Here is a 17,152-nt window from a genome sequence, read left to right as displayed (position 1 = left end):
CTTAAATGACAAGAGCAAAGCTTTAAAAGATTTTAGTAGAAAGAAAGCAAGTACCTTTTCAAAATGTAACATCTTTATCAATCAGGGAAGACCACTGTTCAAACTCTAAAATTCCTTCTTTACAGACTCTGTTCAGTAAAATTGCCAAAGGAAGCCCCAGGACACTAACTTACAGCACAGTTTCCCACAGCCCACTGATGATATAACTATAGATAAGGATATAAGTCAGGTGTTAGGAAAATTGCACAACCCTGGAATTTCAGCTCACATAGGTTTGTTTGTTTAAATTTGTGTATTCTTTACCCTTTCTACAGACAGAACTGAAAGGAATAGATTTACATACCCTCATCTTAGTGTCTTTAGATCCACTGGAAATCATTCTACTATTCACAAATTCTACAGAATTCGACATACGCAATAACAGCATAGAACTCTGTGCTCATCAAATATTTTGCTACCTCACTTTGAGCAGGACACAGATTGTTTAGTTACTAACAGTTAGTATCAAAAAACCACAGGAAGTCCAAATTTTAATATTTTTGAATCACTAAGTTTTAGTAGGAGATGGGGGTGGGGGCACCATATTTAGACTATGTGAAGGCCAAGGTGCAATTTTAGCATGCATATTGTACATAATGACTTCCTGGAGCATGTCTGCAGGCAGTGGTGGGTCTGGTGAGAAGCTGGAAACACGGAGGTGGTGATAAGAGGATTACTGGGAAATGAGGAGAGCGGAAGCCTGGAAGCCCTGCCATGCCTTGGGCAAACCGCTTGACTGCCTTATCTACACACAGGATGAGCAAGTCACTCGCTTGCTAGGACTGAAGCGCGGAGGTCTGGTGGAGGAAGAAATCATATTAGAAGTCCACAGCATCACAGAGCCTCTTTCTGTAGGGAGAGCTGGACAAAGAACAAGCCGAATGCCCAGGACAGCCGGTATCTGTCTGTTCCTGAGAAGTCCCAGCAAGGTCAGGCTCTTGCTTCAGGGAGCTCTTCTTATTTGAAAATGCCACGACTGAAATTTTTAGGTTCTGGACTTTTATTTAGTTTGAAATTAGTGAGATGGCATTGGTACATGCCACCTTGATGGGATTGAATTGGAGTCCCCAGGCACGTATCTAACTCTACCGTTTGGGGCAAGTCCGAGTGAGCATGTGCCAAACTGTACATCTCCTCCCTCTCTTATTCCCACTCTTGTATTTAACAGGGATCACTTTTCAGTTAAATTTAAACACCTAAGAATAATTGTGTGTTAATTACAGAGTTCAACCAATAGTATTAACTAGAACAAAAAAAAATACTAAAAGGAATAAAGTATTAAGTTGTTCCTCGACAGTCAGGACAAGGGCTGATCAAGTCTCTGTTTCTCATAGTGTCCATTTCACTTCAGCAAGTTTCCTTTTTGGTGCTCGGTTAGTTGTCACCGATCAGGGAGAACATCTGATATTTGTCCCTTTGGGACTGGCTTATTTCACTCAGCATGATGTTTTCCAGATTCCTCCATTTTGTTGCAAATGACAGGATTTCATTTTTTTTACTGCTGTATCGTATTCTATAGAGTACATATCCCATATTTTCTTTATCCAGTCTACTGTTGATGAGCATTTTGGTTGATTCCAGGTCTTAGCTATTGTGAATTGAGCTGCAATAAACACTAAGGTGCAGACAGCTCTTTTATTTGCCACTTTAATTTCCTTTGGGTAAATTTCAAGGAGTGGGATGGCTGGGTTGTATGATAGGATTATATTCAGCTTTCTGAGGAATCTCCAAACTGACTTTCATAGTGGCTTTACCAGTTTGCATTCCCACCAACAGTGGGTTAGTGTCCCTTTTTCCCCACATCCTCACCAGCATCTATTGTTGGTAGATTTCTGTATGTGACTCATTCTAACTGGAGTGAGGTGAAACCTCATTGTGGTTTTGATTTGCATTTCCCTGATTGCTACTGATCCTGAACATTTTTTCATGTGTCTGTTGGCCATTTGGATTTCCTCTTTTGAAAAATGTCTATTGAGGTCCTTGGCCCATCTCTTAAGTGGGTTGTTTGTTTTGTTGTGGAGTTTCTTCATCTCTTTGTAGATTCTGGTTATTAATCCTTTATCTGTTGCATAGTTTGCAAATATTTTTTCCCATTCCATTGGTTGCCTCTTCACTTTCCTGACTGTTTCTTTTGAAGTACAGAAACTTCTCAATTTGATTAATCCCAAATGTTAATTTTGGCTTTGACTTCCTGTGCCTCCGGGGTCTTTTCCAAGAAGTCTTTGCCTGTGCCTATATCTTGCAGGGTTTCTCCGATGTTCTCTAATAATTTGATGGTGTCGGGTCATAGATTTAAATCTTTAATCCATGTTGAGTGGATTTTTGTGTAAGGTGTAAGATAGGGGTCTTACTTCATGCTTCTACCATCTCACTAATCAAAGTGATCAGTTTCAGTTCATAATTGATCATAATGATAGGATTAAGAATCAAAGGGATCACATAAACAAGACTAGTATTTGCTAATACTAACTGATAGAATTAAAAAGGAGAGAATGATCCAACATGGGAAGCAGGATATACAGCAGACCCATAGAATGGCAGATGTCCTAAACAGCACTCTGGCCTCAGAATCAGCCCTTAAGGCATTTGGATCCGGCTGAAAAGCCCATGAGAGTATTTCAGGCAGGGAAAGCCAAGACACTGGCAAAAAAAACTAAATGAAATATCTCTGTGAGTGAGATCCCAGCAGAAAGAAAGGGCCATCAAAGAAGGGGGTACGTTTCTCTGAAGGGAGGAGAGAACTTCCACTTTAACTATGACCTTGTCTAAAAAAGATTGGAGTTAGCAAACTCCAAAGGCTTCCATAGTCTTGGCAACTCATGACAAGAGCCTACGGTGATTACTGACGCCATAAACAAGAGTGTCAATTGTTAAATCAACAACAGGAGTCACTGTGCACTTTCTCCCCATGTAGGATCTCTGTCCTTAATGGGTTGTACTATGTGAATCAATGGTATAACTAGTAATCAAACAGTACTTTACACTTTGTGTTTCTATGTGGGTGCAAACTGTTGAAATCTTTACTTAGTATATACTAAGTTGATCTTCTGTATATAAAGATAATTGAAAATGAATCTTGGGCCGGTGCCGCGGCTCACTAGGCTAATCCTCCGCCTTGCGGCGCCGGCACACCGGGTTCTAGTCCCGGTCGGGGCGCCGGATTCTGTCCCAGTTGCCCCTCTTCCAGGCCAGCTCTCTGCTGTGGCAAGGGAGTGCAGTGGAGGATGGCCCAGGTGCTTGGGCCCTGCACCCCATGGGAGACCAGGATAAGTACCTGGCTCCTGCCATCGGATCAGCACGGTGTGCCGGCCACAGTGGCCATTGGAGGGTGAACCAACGGCAAAGGAAGACCTTTCTCTCTGTCTCTCTCTGTCACTGTCCACTCTGCCTGTCAAAAATAAAATAAAATAAAATAAAATGAAAAAAAAAGAAAATGAATCTTGATGTGAATGGGATGGGAGAGGGAGTGGGAGATGGGAGGTTTGCTGGTGGGAGGGAAGTTATGGGAGGGGAAAGCCACTGTAATACAAAAGCTATACTTTGGAAATTTATATTTATTAAATAAATGTTTAAAAAAAAGAAAAAAAAAAGAAATTAGGTGAGGAAGGGCAGGAACCCAGAAGTGGGAGATAAGAATATAGGTTGAAGATCCCTAATCCAAAATTCAAAATCCATTTTCCCCTAAGTTTCTTATATAAATTCCACAAGCAGAAAAAGAAGTTGTTTTAGCACCTTTCGGCATCCAAGTTCAGAAGCATAATAAAGGGTGGCCAGCAATGGAGATTTGCACCTGTTGATAAGGTCAAAGAGCATGGCACCACCTTATGCTGAAATACAGGCTGATCCCCTCTCCCCCCAAGCCCTCCAGGCTCTGAGACTTATTCTTCTGGAGGGCTTCATGGGAGCGCCACAAGCAAATCCCATGGAGGACTTTTCCAGGATTGAAATAGCTTCCATGACTTTCAGAAATGTGCATTCTCAAACTTAGCGCACTCATTTGTTCCAAAGTGAGCCCTACTGACGTGCCAAAGCTTAAGACTCGTCTCTGAAAACACTTGTTCTACACAGAGAAAACTGCTAATCTGGGGAATAAAGAGAAGAAATAGGAAATAAAGAAGCAAGGATCTCCAGGTGGACTTGGGTGCATTTACTCCTCAAAACATGGGAAACAATAATATCTGAGCCATCTCCGGATGCCAAGTTGTTAAGGCTTATTTTTGCAATGATTTTGCAAATCGTATGTGTGTGAATGAAAGTTGCTCATATACAATGAGCTCTAACCTAGGAGGACTATTAGTATTTGCAAAAATAATACACAAGACAAATGTTATGTTATGGTGCTGTTGCTGCTGCCGCCGAAGCTGTACTTTGAGATTGGTGATATGGACAAGTGCAATGGTTCTAAACTTTGGCTGCATGCTAGAACCATCTACAATGAGGTTTTTTGTTTTGTTTTGTTTTGTTTTGACAGGTAGAGTCAGTGAGAGAGAGAATGCAATGAGTTTTTAAAATACTGATGCCAGAGTCTCGCCTCCATAGATTCCAGTATAATAGTAATTCAGTGGAGCTTGAACACTGGGAGTCTGTAAAATCCCACAGGTGTTTGTAGCATGCAGTCAAGGGCTGAGAACCCTGAGGCTGAGCCTTCTGCAAAGGCGGAAGCAGTCTGGGCAGGGGGTCAGGGTCAGCCTGCATTATCAGCTCTCATCACATTCGTCTGTTCCCAGAGCCAGGTGAATGCCATGCACTGGGTGATCTTTCTAACGTCCGCCTCCCCTGCCCACCTGGGAATCAATGCGCTGCCTAGGATGTGATTAAGTTTCCATGACACTGATGTGAAAACAGCAGTAGCCATAGCAGCTAATCTTTTCTTTCTCCTATGCTGCCCTCTAGCGCTGCCCTTCTGTGTCAGAATCATGTGAAAACCCAGCTCATTCATCCATCCCTATGGTTACTTTCTTCTTAGCTGCACAAATTGGGGGAGTTTTCTCTAAGATTAGTGACAAAATGAACTAACTCAGCATACATTACATTCATTCTAATGGCAACCTGAACCACAAACTGTGGCCTCTGTTCTCCCACCATCTCTCCCTGCTTTCTGGGCTGCCGCCCCTTCAAGAACAAGAATCCCTGGAGTCCTTTCCCTGCTCCTCCAAGTCCTGCTCTTCATAGTCAAACAAACAAAGTCAGCGAGAAAGAAATGATCATGATCGGCCATGAAAGGCCCCAGGGTCCTGGCGCGCCTTGTAGAGCTGCCCTCACCTTGTCCTCGCTCCCACACCCAACAGGAGCTCCCATGCCTTCCTATGCTGAGTTGTGCAAGCCTCTCTCCGGGCCCTCATCATGACAGAAGGGTCCTTCCCACCACACCGAGTTTGGCCCCTCCTCCATCTCTCTCGGTCAGTTCTCCCTCCCTTCCTTCTCAACCCTTATTCCACACCACTCTCTTTTTCTAGATCACTCTCAATGGCAGCCAGGCTTACTCTTTTTTTTTTTTTTAAAGTTCTATTTATTTATTTGAATGGCAGCATTTCAGAGAGAGAGAGAGGGAGAGAGAGAGAGAGATCTTCCATCCGCTGGTTCACTCCTCAAATGACCACAACAACTGAAGCTGAGCTGATCCGAAGCCAGGTGCCAGGAGCTTCTTCTGGGTCACCCATGTGGGTACAGGGGCCCAAGCATTTGGGTCATGTTCCACTGCTTTCCCAGGGTATCAGCAGGAAGCAGCTGGGGCTCATATGGGATGCCAGCACCGCAGGTGGCAACCAGCCTCAGGCTTACTTTAAGTGAAACTCTCCTTTGACACAGATACCCTTCAGCATTTCCCTGTTTCTCTTCTTAGTCACTTGCAAACTTGTTGAAATTTGTGTCATGGGGCCAGCGCTGTGGCGTAGTAGGTTACACCTCTGCATGCGGTTCTGGTATCTCTTATGGGCACCGGTTTGTGTCCCAGCTGCTCTTTTTCCGATCCAGGGAAAAGCCTGGGAAAGCAATGAAAGATAGCGAAAGTGCTTGGGTCCCTGCACCCACACGGGCGACCCAGAAGAAGTTCCTGGCTCCTGGCTTCGGACCAGCCCAGCTCCAGGCATTGCAGCCATTTGGGGAATGAACCAGTGAATGAAAGACCTTTCTCTCTGTTTCTCCTCTCTGTCTGTAACTCTGCCTCTCAAATAAATAAATAAATCTTAAAAGAAAGAAGAGAAGAGAAGGGAAGAGAAAGGAAGAGAGAGGAGAAGGGAGGGGAAGGGAGGGGAGGGGAGGGGGGGAGGGAAGGGAAGGAAAACCTCTCTCTCTCTCTCTCTCTCTCTGCCTCTCCTCTCTCTGTGTAACTCTTTCAAATAAATAAATAAATCTTTAAAATAAATAAAGAGTTGTATCCCCAGCTCCCCAGGGTGCCTCTAAATCTCCTGGGGTGGTAGGAGGGACTTTCTTCTGTAGCCCCAGCCTGGCCTTGGTGGCCTCACACCAGACACTGAAACTGCTGGTACAGCCGGCAGCCGTCTGCCTCCTTTGTGCGTGCTTCTGCGTGGAGCGTCGGCTGTGGTGCACAGTGTTCACACAGCTCCCTCCTGGAGCACCTGTTCTTGGTTGGGAAGCGTCCCTCCTCCCACCCTGGCTTCCTCCTTGTACCTCTGCCTGCTGATTACCCAGGGTCACCTTCTCAACCTCTGGGTTGGCAGTTCCAACTTCTCTTAGGTAGACTTTCCTTGGGCAGTTGTAATCCACTTCCATGACTGTCTACACAACCCAGAAGACAGGTTAACTCAAAAATATACCGCCTCCAGCCCGGATGGCTCGGTGTCTCGCCTGCCCAGCTACCTCGACTCAGCATTTTCCCTTTAGTCTCTCACAGGCATCTCCGCTTTGGCCATGCCCAAAGATCCAATCCTGTTCTTCCCTCATCTCTGCACGTGGCCAGGTCGCTGGGTGACAGCCTCTATTTCTCCCTTGCCCTTTCTCACTATGCGTACTCCATCTGAAAGTCCTGTGGGTTCCACCTCCAACTCTATTTTGAATCCATGCATGTCTCTCTATTTTACTACCACCACCCTGTTCCAAGCCATCCCCACCTCTGGCTGGTAAGACTCTCCTAAGGCTCTTGTGTGCCCCACTGTCTCCCTCTACTACCGATCGATCCTCCATTGTACAGTCCAGAGTGTATTTGGCTATGAGGTGCGGTGATATGATGTATCATTCTCCTACTTTAAAAAAAAAAAGATTTATTTTATTTATTTGAAAGACAGAGTTACAGAGAGAGATAGTACTGAGAGAGAGAGAGGTCTTCCATCCACTGGTTCACTCCCCAGATGGCCGCAACAGCTGGAGATGTGCCGATCCAAAGCCAGGAGCCAGGAGCTTCCTCCAGGTCTCTCACATGGGTACAGGGGCCCAAGCGCTTGGGCCACCTTCTACCACTTTCCCAGGCCACAGCAGAGAGCTGGATCGGAAGTGCAGCAGCCAGGACTAGAACCAGTGCCCATAAGGGATCCCAGCGCTTCAGGCCAGGGCTTTAACCTGCTGCACCACAGCGCCAGCCCCTCATTCTCCTACCTTAAAAAATGTGAACAGCCCCCAATAAACTGTGAATCACATACAAGTAACACAGTTTGCCCTCTGCCAAACTCATCTCGTTTCCTGTTGCTCCTGACTGGACCCCTGCCCACGGCTTACTTGCAACCACTGGCACTGGCCGTGTCCTGTCGCCGCCTGAGCAGGTGCTCTTCCGTCTACCTTCAGTGCTGTCCCCCTGGTCTTCGCTTGGCTGGCTCCTTTCCATTTCCTATGCTAACCTCTGCTCCTAGAAGAGGCCTTCCTTGCTCTGACTACATAGATCTCCCCTTTCATTCCCTACCTCAGTCCCCATTTGTTTTCTTTAGAACACTTCACATCTTGTGATTGCTTACTTGTTTACTTCTCCCTCTTTGCCACTCAACTCTAAACACTCTGAGTCCAGGAACTTCGAGTCCGCTTTACTCAGAGATGGGCCCAGCACCTGGCACAGTGCCTGGAAAATATTAGGGCTTTTAATGCGCGTGTGAATAAGTGTGTGAGTGTGCAGGAAGCGTCACAACCAGTCCACGGTGACTGTGCTCGTCCACGTGGCCCAGCCACCTGGGGGCTTCTGAGCTCATCTGATTGGAGTGCAGACAGAGACAGGGAGAGTCAAGCATCAGTCTATTCTCCGTTAACCTCTTCAGTGTTCAACAACACGTTTGGTTGCCCCACTGCATCTCCGGCTTCCACAACAGCACAGCCCTACTAAACGCTGCTGACTGGCTGGGCTCCCCAGGTCTGAATGAGACTGGATAGGAGGGGACGGGTGCTGCTGTGAGGGCAGAGATGTCCCAAGGGAGAATATGCTAGAAGCACAGATTCACATAATGGTTTTTGACTTCCACTCGTCTCCATTTTTGTAATAAAAGAGAAGAAAAAACAGTTTCTTATAATTACTTCATCAGATTTTTTTTTTTTTAAGATTTATTTATTCATTAGAAAGGCAGAGTTACACAGAGAAAGGGAGAGAGAGAGAGATCTTCCAGCTGCTGGTTTACTCCCCAAATGTCTGCAATGACTGGGGCTGGGCCCGACCAAAGCCAGGAGCCATACGGATGGCAGGGGCCCAGGCACATGGGCCATCTTCCACAGCTTTCCCAGGCTCATTAATAGAGCACGGGATCTGAAGTGGAGCAGCTGGGATTCGAACCTGTGCCCTTGTGGGATGCCAGTGTCACAGGCAATGACTTACAATGTGCCATCAGGCAGGCTGCCAGATTTGTTTTATAACAGGAGAATGAATATCATAGTTTTAATTGCTGAGTAATAACGTGATACTTGGGAGTCTTTCTCCAACAAAAATATTTTGCTTATAAACCAAATCCTACCTCTGTTGGACAGGCAGTGTGAATGGAAGCATTCCTGTCATCCAAACAAAGAAACCAAGGGCAATTTAAAATAGCTGATATAAGCCAAACAAGCAAAGGAGCTAAGACACTCCCACCGCCACCTCATTCCAAAGCCTGTTTCCTTTCGACTCAGACAGCGCTTGCTCATGAAAGTGAAAATAAGAACACGTCTACCCCAGATGTACTTTGAGGGCACGGCTATCACACCCTAGAAGGACTGTTAGCCTACTGGGACTACCAAGACAGAAAAGCCAGAGGCCTGGGTCTCCTTGCAAATGTCAAAGCTGGCGTCCTGGGTGTCTGACCGACCTGCTTTGCAGAAGAAACCCAGCCTTGCCTGGGCAGTTTCACTAGCCTGGATGTGAGGTTCTTCATGCTCTGTAGTCATGCTTGCTTCACATGTGGCTCTGCCAAGGGGACTAGCTCGGCTCCACCCTTCTGGGGAAGGGATTTGCTTTCCTGTTTAGGAAATGTGATGTCAAGCTGAAAGAGGCCGATGAGCACACTGGGTGGAACCATCAGCGAGCCCCGGTGAAATCAATTACATGGGTGTCTTAGAACAAAATTGGGTTTCAAGTGGTCAAGGACAGGGTGTGTCACCGTGGGCTGTGAGCCACTGTGGCTTCAGCTGTTTGTTCAGCCTTTAATATGTTTATCTTTGTGCTAAACACATTGTTGTTGAGTCATCACTGTTAGACCGCCACTTGGTGCGAGGCCCAGCTCTGCAAATCCAACGTGCAAAGAAAGACAGGCCTTCAACCCCAGTGACCTTCCACTCTGCCAAGTCAAAACAAATGCTCCTCTGACTTCTCAGTGTTGGGAGCAAGGTCCTCAGGGTCTGGAAAAGGCTAATCATGTATCCTCTGATCAGGCCAGGACCTATCAAGCAACGAAAATTAAGGAAGAACTTTAATAGTCATTGTTTTACATAACACGTAGTATTGTTGCCACAAACCGAAAATGGAATGCCAGTTTACCCAAAATGATTGTGCACCTCAAACCCACAGTATTTCATGGTACATTTTTTATGTTGTCACTCATGTCAAAGAGATTCTATTGATCAGATAATTGCATTAAACATCTAAGCTTTGGGAAGAGGGAAAAAAAACACCTAATTCTGAAAAGTAGAAAAACTCAAGAAATGTTATCTGCTTGGCCTTCCATAGAGATTGTTCGAGCCATGACACATGTGATAAACCAAGGCATGGCCATGTATTGGGGCACCTCACGGTGGAGCGCTATGGAGATCATGGTAAGTTACTTTCTACTTTGTTATTTCTATTTATCCACTTTTGCTTCTTCAAAACATCAAGAGACAGAAAAAGAGAGAATGCCACAAAGTTCCTGTCTACTAGTTCACTTCCCACATGCCCACAATGCCCTGGGCTGGGCCAGGCCAAACCAGGAACCAGGAACACCATCTGGGTCTCCCACATGGTGTCAGGGACCCAACCATTTGAAACATCATGGGATGCAATCATCCCAAGTGGTGACTTAACAGTATTAAGAGCTAGGCCAAACACCTGCCCCCAAAATTTCTATTTTTTTAAAGATTTATTTATTTATTTATTTATTTGGAAGTCAGAGCTACAGAGAGAGAGAGAGAAGAAGACACAGAGAGAGAGAGAAAGAGAAAGAGAGAGAGAGAGAGAGAGAGAGAGAGATCTTCCATCCACTTGTTCACTCACCAGATGGCTGCAAGGGCCAGGGCTCGACCAAATAGAATCCAGGAGCTTCTTCTGGGTCTCCCACATGGGTGGCAGTGGTCCAAACACTTAGACCATCTTCTGTTGCTTTTCTCAGGCACATTAGCAGGGAGTTGGATCAGAAATGGAGCAGCAGGGACACGAGCCAGCGTCCATACAGGATGCTGGCATTGCAGGCGGCAGCTTTACCCACTACGCCACAACGCTAGTTCCCTAATTTCTATTTTTAAATAGCAATTGAGTATCTTTTGATTGTTCTCAGATATATGAATAAATAGCAATATATTTTGCAAAGTTGTCCCATAATGACTATGGAACTGGAATTCTGAGGTCAATTCCATCATTTTAGAGATGGACATTGGGACTGGAGCTGATCAGCTCAGAAAACAACAGGGAAGACCTAGGTCTCTAATGGGAATCATGTTTTAGCACATTCTTTGGCAACAAGAGAGCAAAGTGAGTTTTACAGTTAATGAGATACAAGAACAATATTCTAGTCTTCTCATAAAAACTATCATTTCACAATTACACTGTTTATAACATGCTAATTACAGATCACTTTTATATGTGTGTCATAGTTTTATTTCTTTAGGACTCTAAAAATAGTCAAACAACATTTTCTTTATAATCATCTATAATTCACACTTTGACAGATTTGCCCTGGACTTTCTTCAGTACAGAAACCCTCCCAAAGAGTAAGGATTTCCCCTACTAGGCATCGTTTTCAGTGAAACTGATGGCCACAGCTTTGCTTATTATTTGGCATTCTTCATGTTTCTTGGCTTATATTGATTTCACTAAAATGAACATTCCACATGCATACAGATCCCAAGGAAGCCTATTTCACAACATTGTAAATTCAGCTGCAATCTCATTTCTCCCCAGGAAGCCTATTCTGTGGCAAGACAGTTCAATATGATCCCACCAGTCTGCGAACAAGCCGAGTATCACCTTTTCCAGAGAGAGAAGGTGGAGGTCCAGCTGCCGGAGCTCTACCACAAAATAGGTAACTGTCCAAGTCAAATCCTGCGAGCAGCTTCAGCGGGAACCAGCGACTCTGACATTCTCTCCTAAATGGCCCTAATTAACATAGAGATTGTCAGAGCGATGCACTGCAGAAACAATAGCAGAATCAAATGTGCCTGTAGTTAGTCTACAGGATGTCAATGATGAGAGCCAAGTGCGGTTGTCGATCGTGACTGGCATACAAGCTGTACTCAGTGGGTGTGCAGAAGGCGAAGGGAAGAACCAATGAATAATCTCATTTTCCCCCGCCCCAGCACGCATCTTTGAGTAGACAATGGCTGCCTGTCCTAGAACTCACAGCCGCATACGTCTATATGAGTCTCTCCAACTCTGTGCCCGGCACCGAGTTACGTACATACGGGGAGTTCCAGAACCATGAGCAAGGCAGGCGCTCCACATTTGTGTAGGTACAAGTCCTCCTTTCAACAAGAAGGAAAAACGTATGCACAACATATACATAAGAAACGTGACATTAAGAAAACATGAATAAAGAAAGAAGGGGGGGAATAACCAAGAGTAAACCACAAGTTCAAGCTTTTTGATCAGAAACAGTTCGCAGAAATTCCTATCCTCCTAAGAAACAGAGGCTCACAGGAGCAAGATAATGCTGGGTAGGAAACAAAAAGATAAAAATCCAACAGTAGTAATGCTTGTTAGCATTACTATCCCTTATTGAGTGTTTCTTAAAACATGTATTTTATTTATTTTGAAAGGCAGAGTTACAGAGAGAGGGAAAGACAGAGAGAAAGATCTTCCATCCATTGGTTCGCTCCCCAAATGGCCACAATGGCCAGGGCTGGGCCAGGCAGAAGCCAGGAGCCAGGACCTTCTTGTAGGTTTCCCGCATGGATGCAGGGGCCCAAGCACTTGGGCCATCTTCCACTGCTTTCCCAGGCAGAGAGCTGGATTAGAAGTGGAACAGCCGGGATTCGAACCAGTGCCCATATGGGATGTAGGCACCACAGGCTGTGATGGTTTAATCCACTATGCCATAGTGCGAGCCCCACTTATTGAGTGTTGACTATGTACTAGGCCTGGTGCTCCTCCTGCTGTATACTGAACTATGTTAGGCACCGAATGCACAAAGCACTGACTTTTTGTGCAAGTGAAAGTACTTGTCTCACAGCATAAAAGAAATGTGAATTTTGGGCATCCGAATATCATGGTAAGCCACATTTTGAGCATGCTTACATGAGAGAGCTTCAAAAAGTTTGTGGAACCATTAAATTAAAAGACAATGCACATTTTCCATGCACCTTTAGAAGCCCTCTCCTCGTTAAAACCGACAATGTTTGCTTAATTGCCTCATAAAAGACTGAAGTGCAGCGTGTAAGTCCTTACAGTTTTTTAAAAAGATTTATTTATTTGTTTGAAAGTCAGCGTTACTCAGAGAGAAGAAGAGGCAGAGAGAGAGAGGTCTTCCATCTGCTGGTTCACTCCCCAGACGGCCTCAATGGCCAGAGCTGCACTGATCTGAAGCCAGGAGCCAAGAGCTTCTTCTGGGTCTTCCACGTGGGTGTAGGGGCCCAAGGACTTGGGCCATCTTCTACTGCTTTCCCAGGCCATAGCAGAGAGATGGATGGGAAGTGGAGCAGCTGGGACTCGAACAGACGCCCATGTGGGATGCCGACACTGCAGGTGGTGGCTTTACCCGCTACGCCACAGTGGCGGCCCCAGTCCTTACATTTTAAAGCCAAGGTATATACTGGCACTACCTCATCTCTCCGGCCAGCTTGTTCCTAAATCTAACCCAGCTCTGTTTCAACGCTCACGCACTTTTGATGCCAATCTGCACAAGCAACTTGTTTCTTTGTTCTCTAGGGGTTGGTGCGATGACATGGTCTCCACTTGCCTGTGGAATCATCTCAGGAAAATATGGAAACGGGGTTCCTGAAAGTTCCCGGGCCTCACTGAAGGTACGGTCCTGGGCCTCTGGAAGAGTCTGGGAGCGGGGCGGGGGAGGGAGGAAGATTGATGAGAACAGGCCGGCCGCAGCCCGGGGCTTCCCGGCTCAGGCAGGCCGTGGCCTTGGCCTGGCAGTGGCCTCTGGCAGGCTCTCCTGAACCTTCCGGAGCTCTCTGCTCCTGGCCAGACATCAGTCAGTCCTTCATAATCTGCCTGCGCAGAAAATTCTCCTCCTCTGGGAACCGGGGCGAAAGTGCACAATGACCTGCTAGGACTTGCAGGCTCAAGGCCCTCCATGGTTATTTATCCTTAGGGTAAAGCAAGCCTTTCCTTCCTTGTTGGAAGCTGGCAAAACTGAAAATCCCCTTTCTGTGTAAGAGGATCGACTTTTTCCTTTTCTTGACAAAAGAAAATTCAAGCCGCAGAGGCTTAATCCACAGGAGGCAAACGGTGGTAGCTGGGAGTGCGCCCAGGTTGGCTTATTGTGTGTTGGGGGGCAGGGGTGAGAAGGGTGGGCTCAGAAGACACACACAGGCAAAGCCTCTGCCCTGACGTTCTGTGACCCATATTTGTAGAGATCAACTCTGGCTGTTTAGGCTCACAGCTTAAATTCCGCTCTGGAGCGGCAAGATTTTCAAGATCAGAGAAACAAAATGACCTCCGCTCGAAGCATTTTGACGGTTAAATCATCGGAGAGTACTCCAAACCTCTCTCCTTATTAATAACAAATGGCTGTTTTCAAAAACTTCAGAGAAATGTGTAATAACATTAGAATCGCACATTACACTGTAATGACAAGGGAGACAGGAGAGAGGCATTTTAAAAATTCAAACAAGCCACAGTTTTCTTAAGAGCAAGCACATGTCTGACCCAGTCCAAGCCGCCACTGGCACAAAGTTAGCGGGAGATCAGCTCGAGCGAAGCCTGAATGGCCAACCCTTTCATCAGTGTGGCGGCACCCGCCGCGCTTCCCTAATTAGAACCTTCTCAAGGCGCTACGTCTCTCTCTGTCCTTTGTACCTGAAACAGTTGAACTTTCACCCTTCTTGTTCTCTGAAATTATCCAGTGTAAACATCTCCTAGCGCATGTTGACATGATCCTGTTTCTAGTTTTGTATTAGCACAAAAAACAATTATCCCACAATATTAAATAAGGTCCTGGAAGTTGAAGATTGCTCTGGACCAAATCTAAGCAAATCGGCCAAGAAAAACTAAAAGCATCTTAGGGAAGAAGGTATCAAAAAGGAAAGCAAGAAGGTAGTGAAGAAGGAAGGGATGCATTGAGAATTGGGGTTTTATTGAGCACTTACTATGTGCCACACCCCGTGCTGTTTTCATTCATCTCCATTTATCCTCACAAAGAGAAATGCATATAGACGGTTTTCAATTTGTTGTACCAGTTGCTGCTCAGCTTACAAATGGCATTGCACCCTAATAAGCACATGGTAAACTGAAAATATTTTAAGCTGAACATGCATTTAGTATTTTAAAGGTTAGTTTATCTATTTATTTATTTAGTTGAAAGGCAGAGTAACAGAGAGGGAGAAGGGGAGAGACAGAAAGATCTTCCATCTGCTGGTTCACTCCCCAAATAGCTGCAAAAGCTAGGGCTGGACCAGGCCGAAGCCAGGAGCCAGGAACTGCACCTGGTCTCCCCCATGGCTGGAAGGGGCCCAGCGATCCGGGCAGTTCTCTGCTGCTTTACCAAACACATTGGCAGAGTTGGACGGGAAGCAGAGCAACAGCAACTCAAACCAGCACTCCAGTGTGGGATGTCGACGTTGCAAACACCGCCTTAACCCACCGCCTCACAACAGCAGCCCCAGAATATGCAGTTAATACACCTAACTTACTACACATCATAGCTTAGCTGAAATGTTCTCAGAACATTCACATTAGCCTAAAGCTTATTTTATACTAAAGCGTTGACTATCTCACATACTTTATTGAACACCGTCCTGAGGAGGAAAAACTGAAGATTGTATGAGTATGCTTTCACACTGTCATAAAGTTGAAAAATCCCAAGTCAAACCATTGTACAATGGGAACCATCTCTCAGAGGCTTCCTAAAAAAGTCAAAGTACTTCCATATATGCTGGGTGTTTGCTCTCAGACTAACCTTCCGTGAGGGTAGACTTTTCCAGATGCAGCGACTGAAGCATGAAGACACGGACTAACACTCCAAGACCATAAGCTCATAACAGATAAAGTTGGTATTAGAGACCAGGTTTCCTCACTCTAGGTTAATTATCTCCCCCAAAGACATCTTAGTTTCCCTCCAACCCAGGTTTTTATCTTTTTTTCTAAGATTGTATTTATTGATTTGAAAGTTAGAGTTACAGAGAGAGTGAGAGATGGAGAGATAGAGACAGAAATAGAGAGAGGGAGAGGGTGAGAGAGAAAGAGTAAGAGAGAGAGAGAGGGACCCATCAGCTGGTTCACTCCCCAGATAGGCAATATCCAGGTATCAAGGGCTAGGCCAGGTGGAAGCCAGGAGCCAGGAGCTTCATCTTGGTCTCCCATGTATCAAACCCAAAAAGTTTTCACCTTCAGGAACCCACCAGCGAAAGGAGAAAGCAGGGAGTGGGAGAGGGAGATACAACATATTTGATGGAAAAATATTTCTATTGGTGACTTTTATAAAGCCATCATGTATCTCCTGAAACACCCTTGACCATAAACGTTAAGAGCTCTCTCCAGGTGAGAGGCAGCTGGTCACAGACCACGCTTCTTTCAGGCTCGGCACACTCTCCAGGTCTACATTATCAACCTGAGTGTTTTTGGAGATAATATATGTGCCCTTAGAAAAGCCACCTGATTAAATCTACAAAAGCCAAAAAATAAAACATGAAAGAAGTATCATGGGTAGTCTTAAAGTTTAAAAAAAACAAAAGTAAACATAGATAGGTGGGCAAGTAATAAGTCGGTAACTTCCATCTTCCACGGTGTTTCACAGTGTTGTGATACCAGTCAAATTAAGATGCCAATATTTTGTGTCTGTTCTATGTGATGAATAGCAATTGAAGGATCAGTTAACCCAGTATGAAAATTAGCTGCCTAAGGCTCTTTTAAAAAATACTACTATGGGGACCGGTGCTGTGGCATAGCAGCTAAAGCCACCACTTGCAGTGCCGGGATCCCATATGGGCACCGGTTCGAATCCTGGCTTCTCCACTTCCTAGCCAGCTCTCTGCTGTGGCCTGGGAAAGCAGTAGAAGATGGCCTGAGTCCTTGGTCCCCTGCATTGGCATGGGAGATCTGGAAGAAGCTCCTAGCTCCTGGCTTCAGATCGGCACAGCTCTGGCCATTGCAGCCATCTGGGAAGTGAACCAGAGGATGGAAGACCTCTCTCTGCCTCTGTCTCTGCCTCTCTGTAACTCTGCCTCCCAAATAAATTAAAATAAATTTTAAAATCTTAAACAGAAAAAAAAAAAAAGAAAACATTAGGCCCACAGAGAATAAGTCTCAAAAAAAAAAAAAACAAAAAAAAAACTACTACTGCACAGGGGGTTTTCTGGGTGGCCTCATCTTGCCCACACTCTAACAGTGACTTCTAAATCTGTGTCATCGGGG

At 45.5% G+C, this 17,152-nt stretch overlaps 1 protein-coding gene across 3 annotated transcripts in view; it reads left to right on the top strand.

Annotated features, from left to right (window-relative positions):
- KCNAB1 (potassium voltage-gated channel subfamily A regulatory beta subunit 1) overlaps positions 1 to 17,152 on the top strand; it is a 452,219-nt gene that overhangs the window by 416,223 nt on the left and 18,844 nt on the right. For all 3 annotated transcript variants that reach the window (XM_008266198.5, XM_051858804.3, NM_001170956.1), the window contains 3 exon segments: positions 10,109 to 10,194; positions 11,534 to 11,654; positions 13,496 to 13,590. In XM_008266198.5, coding sequence (XP_008264420.1) covers positions 10,109 to 10,194; positions 11,534 to 11,654; positions 13,496 to 13,590 — 302 coding nt within the window.

This window comes from Oryctolagus cuniculus, chromosome 4 (assembly GCF_051225735.1).
Source record: "Oryctolagus cuniculus isolate XC-2025 breed Fujian yellow rabbit chromosome 4, ASM5122573v1, whole genome shotgun sequence".
NCBI lineage: Eukaryota > Metazoa > Chordata > Mammalia > Lagomorpha > Leporidae > Oryctolagus > Oryctolagus cuniculus.
This window is presented reverse-complemented; position numbering and strand designations above follow the sequence as displayed.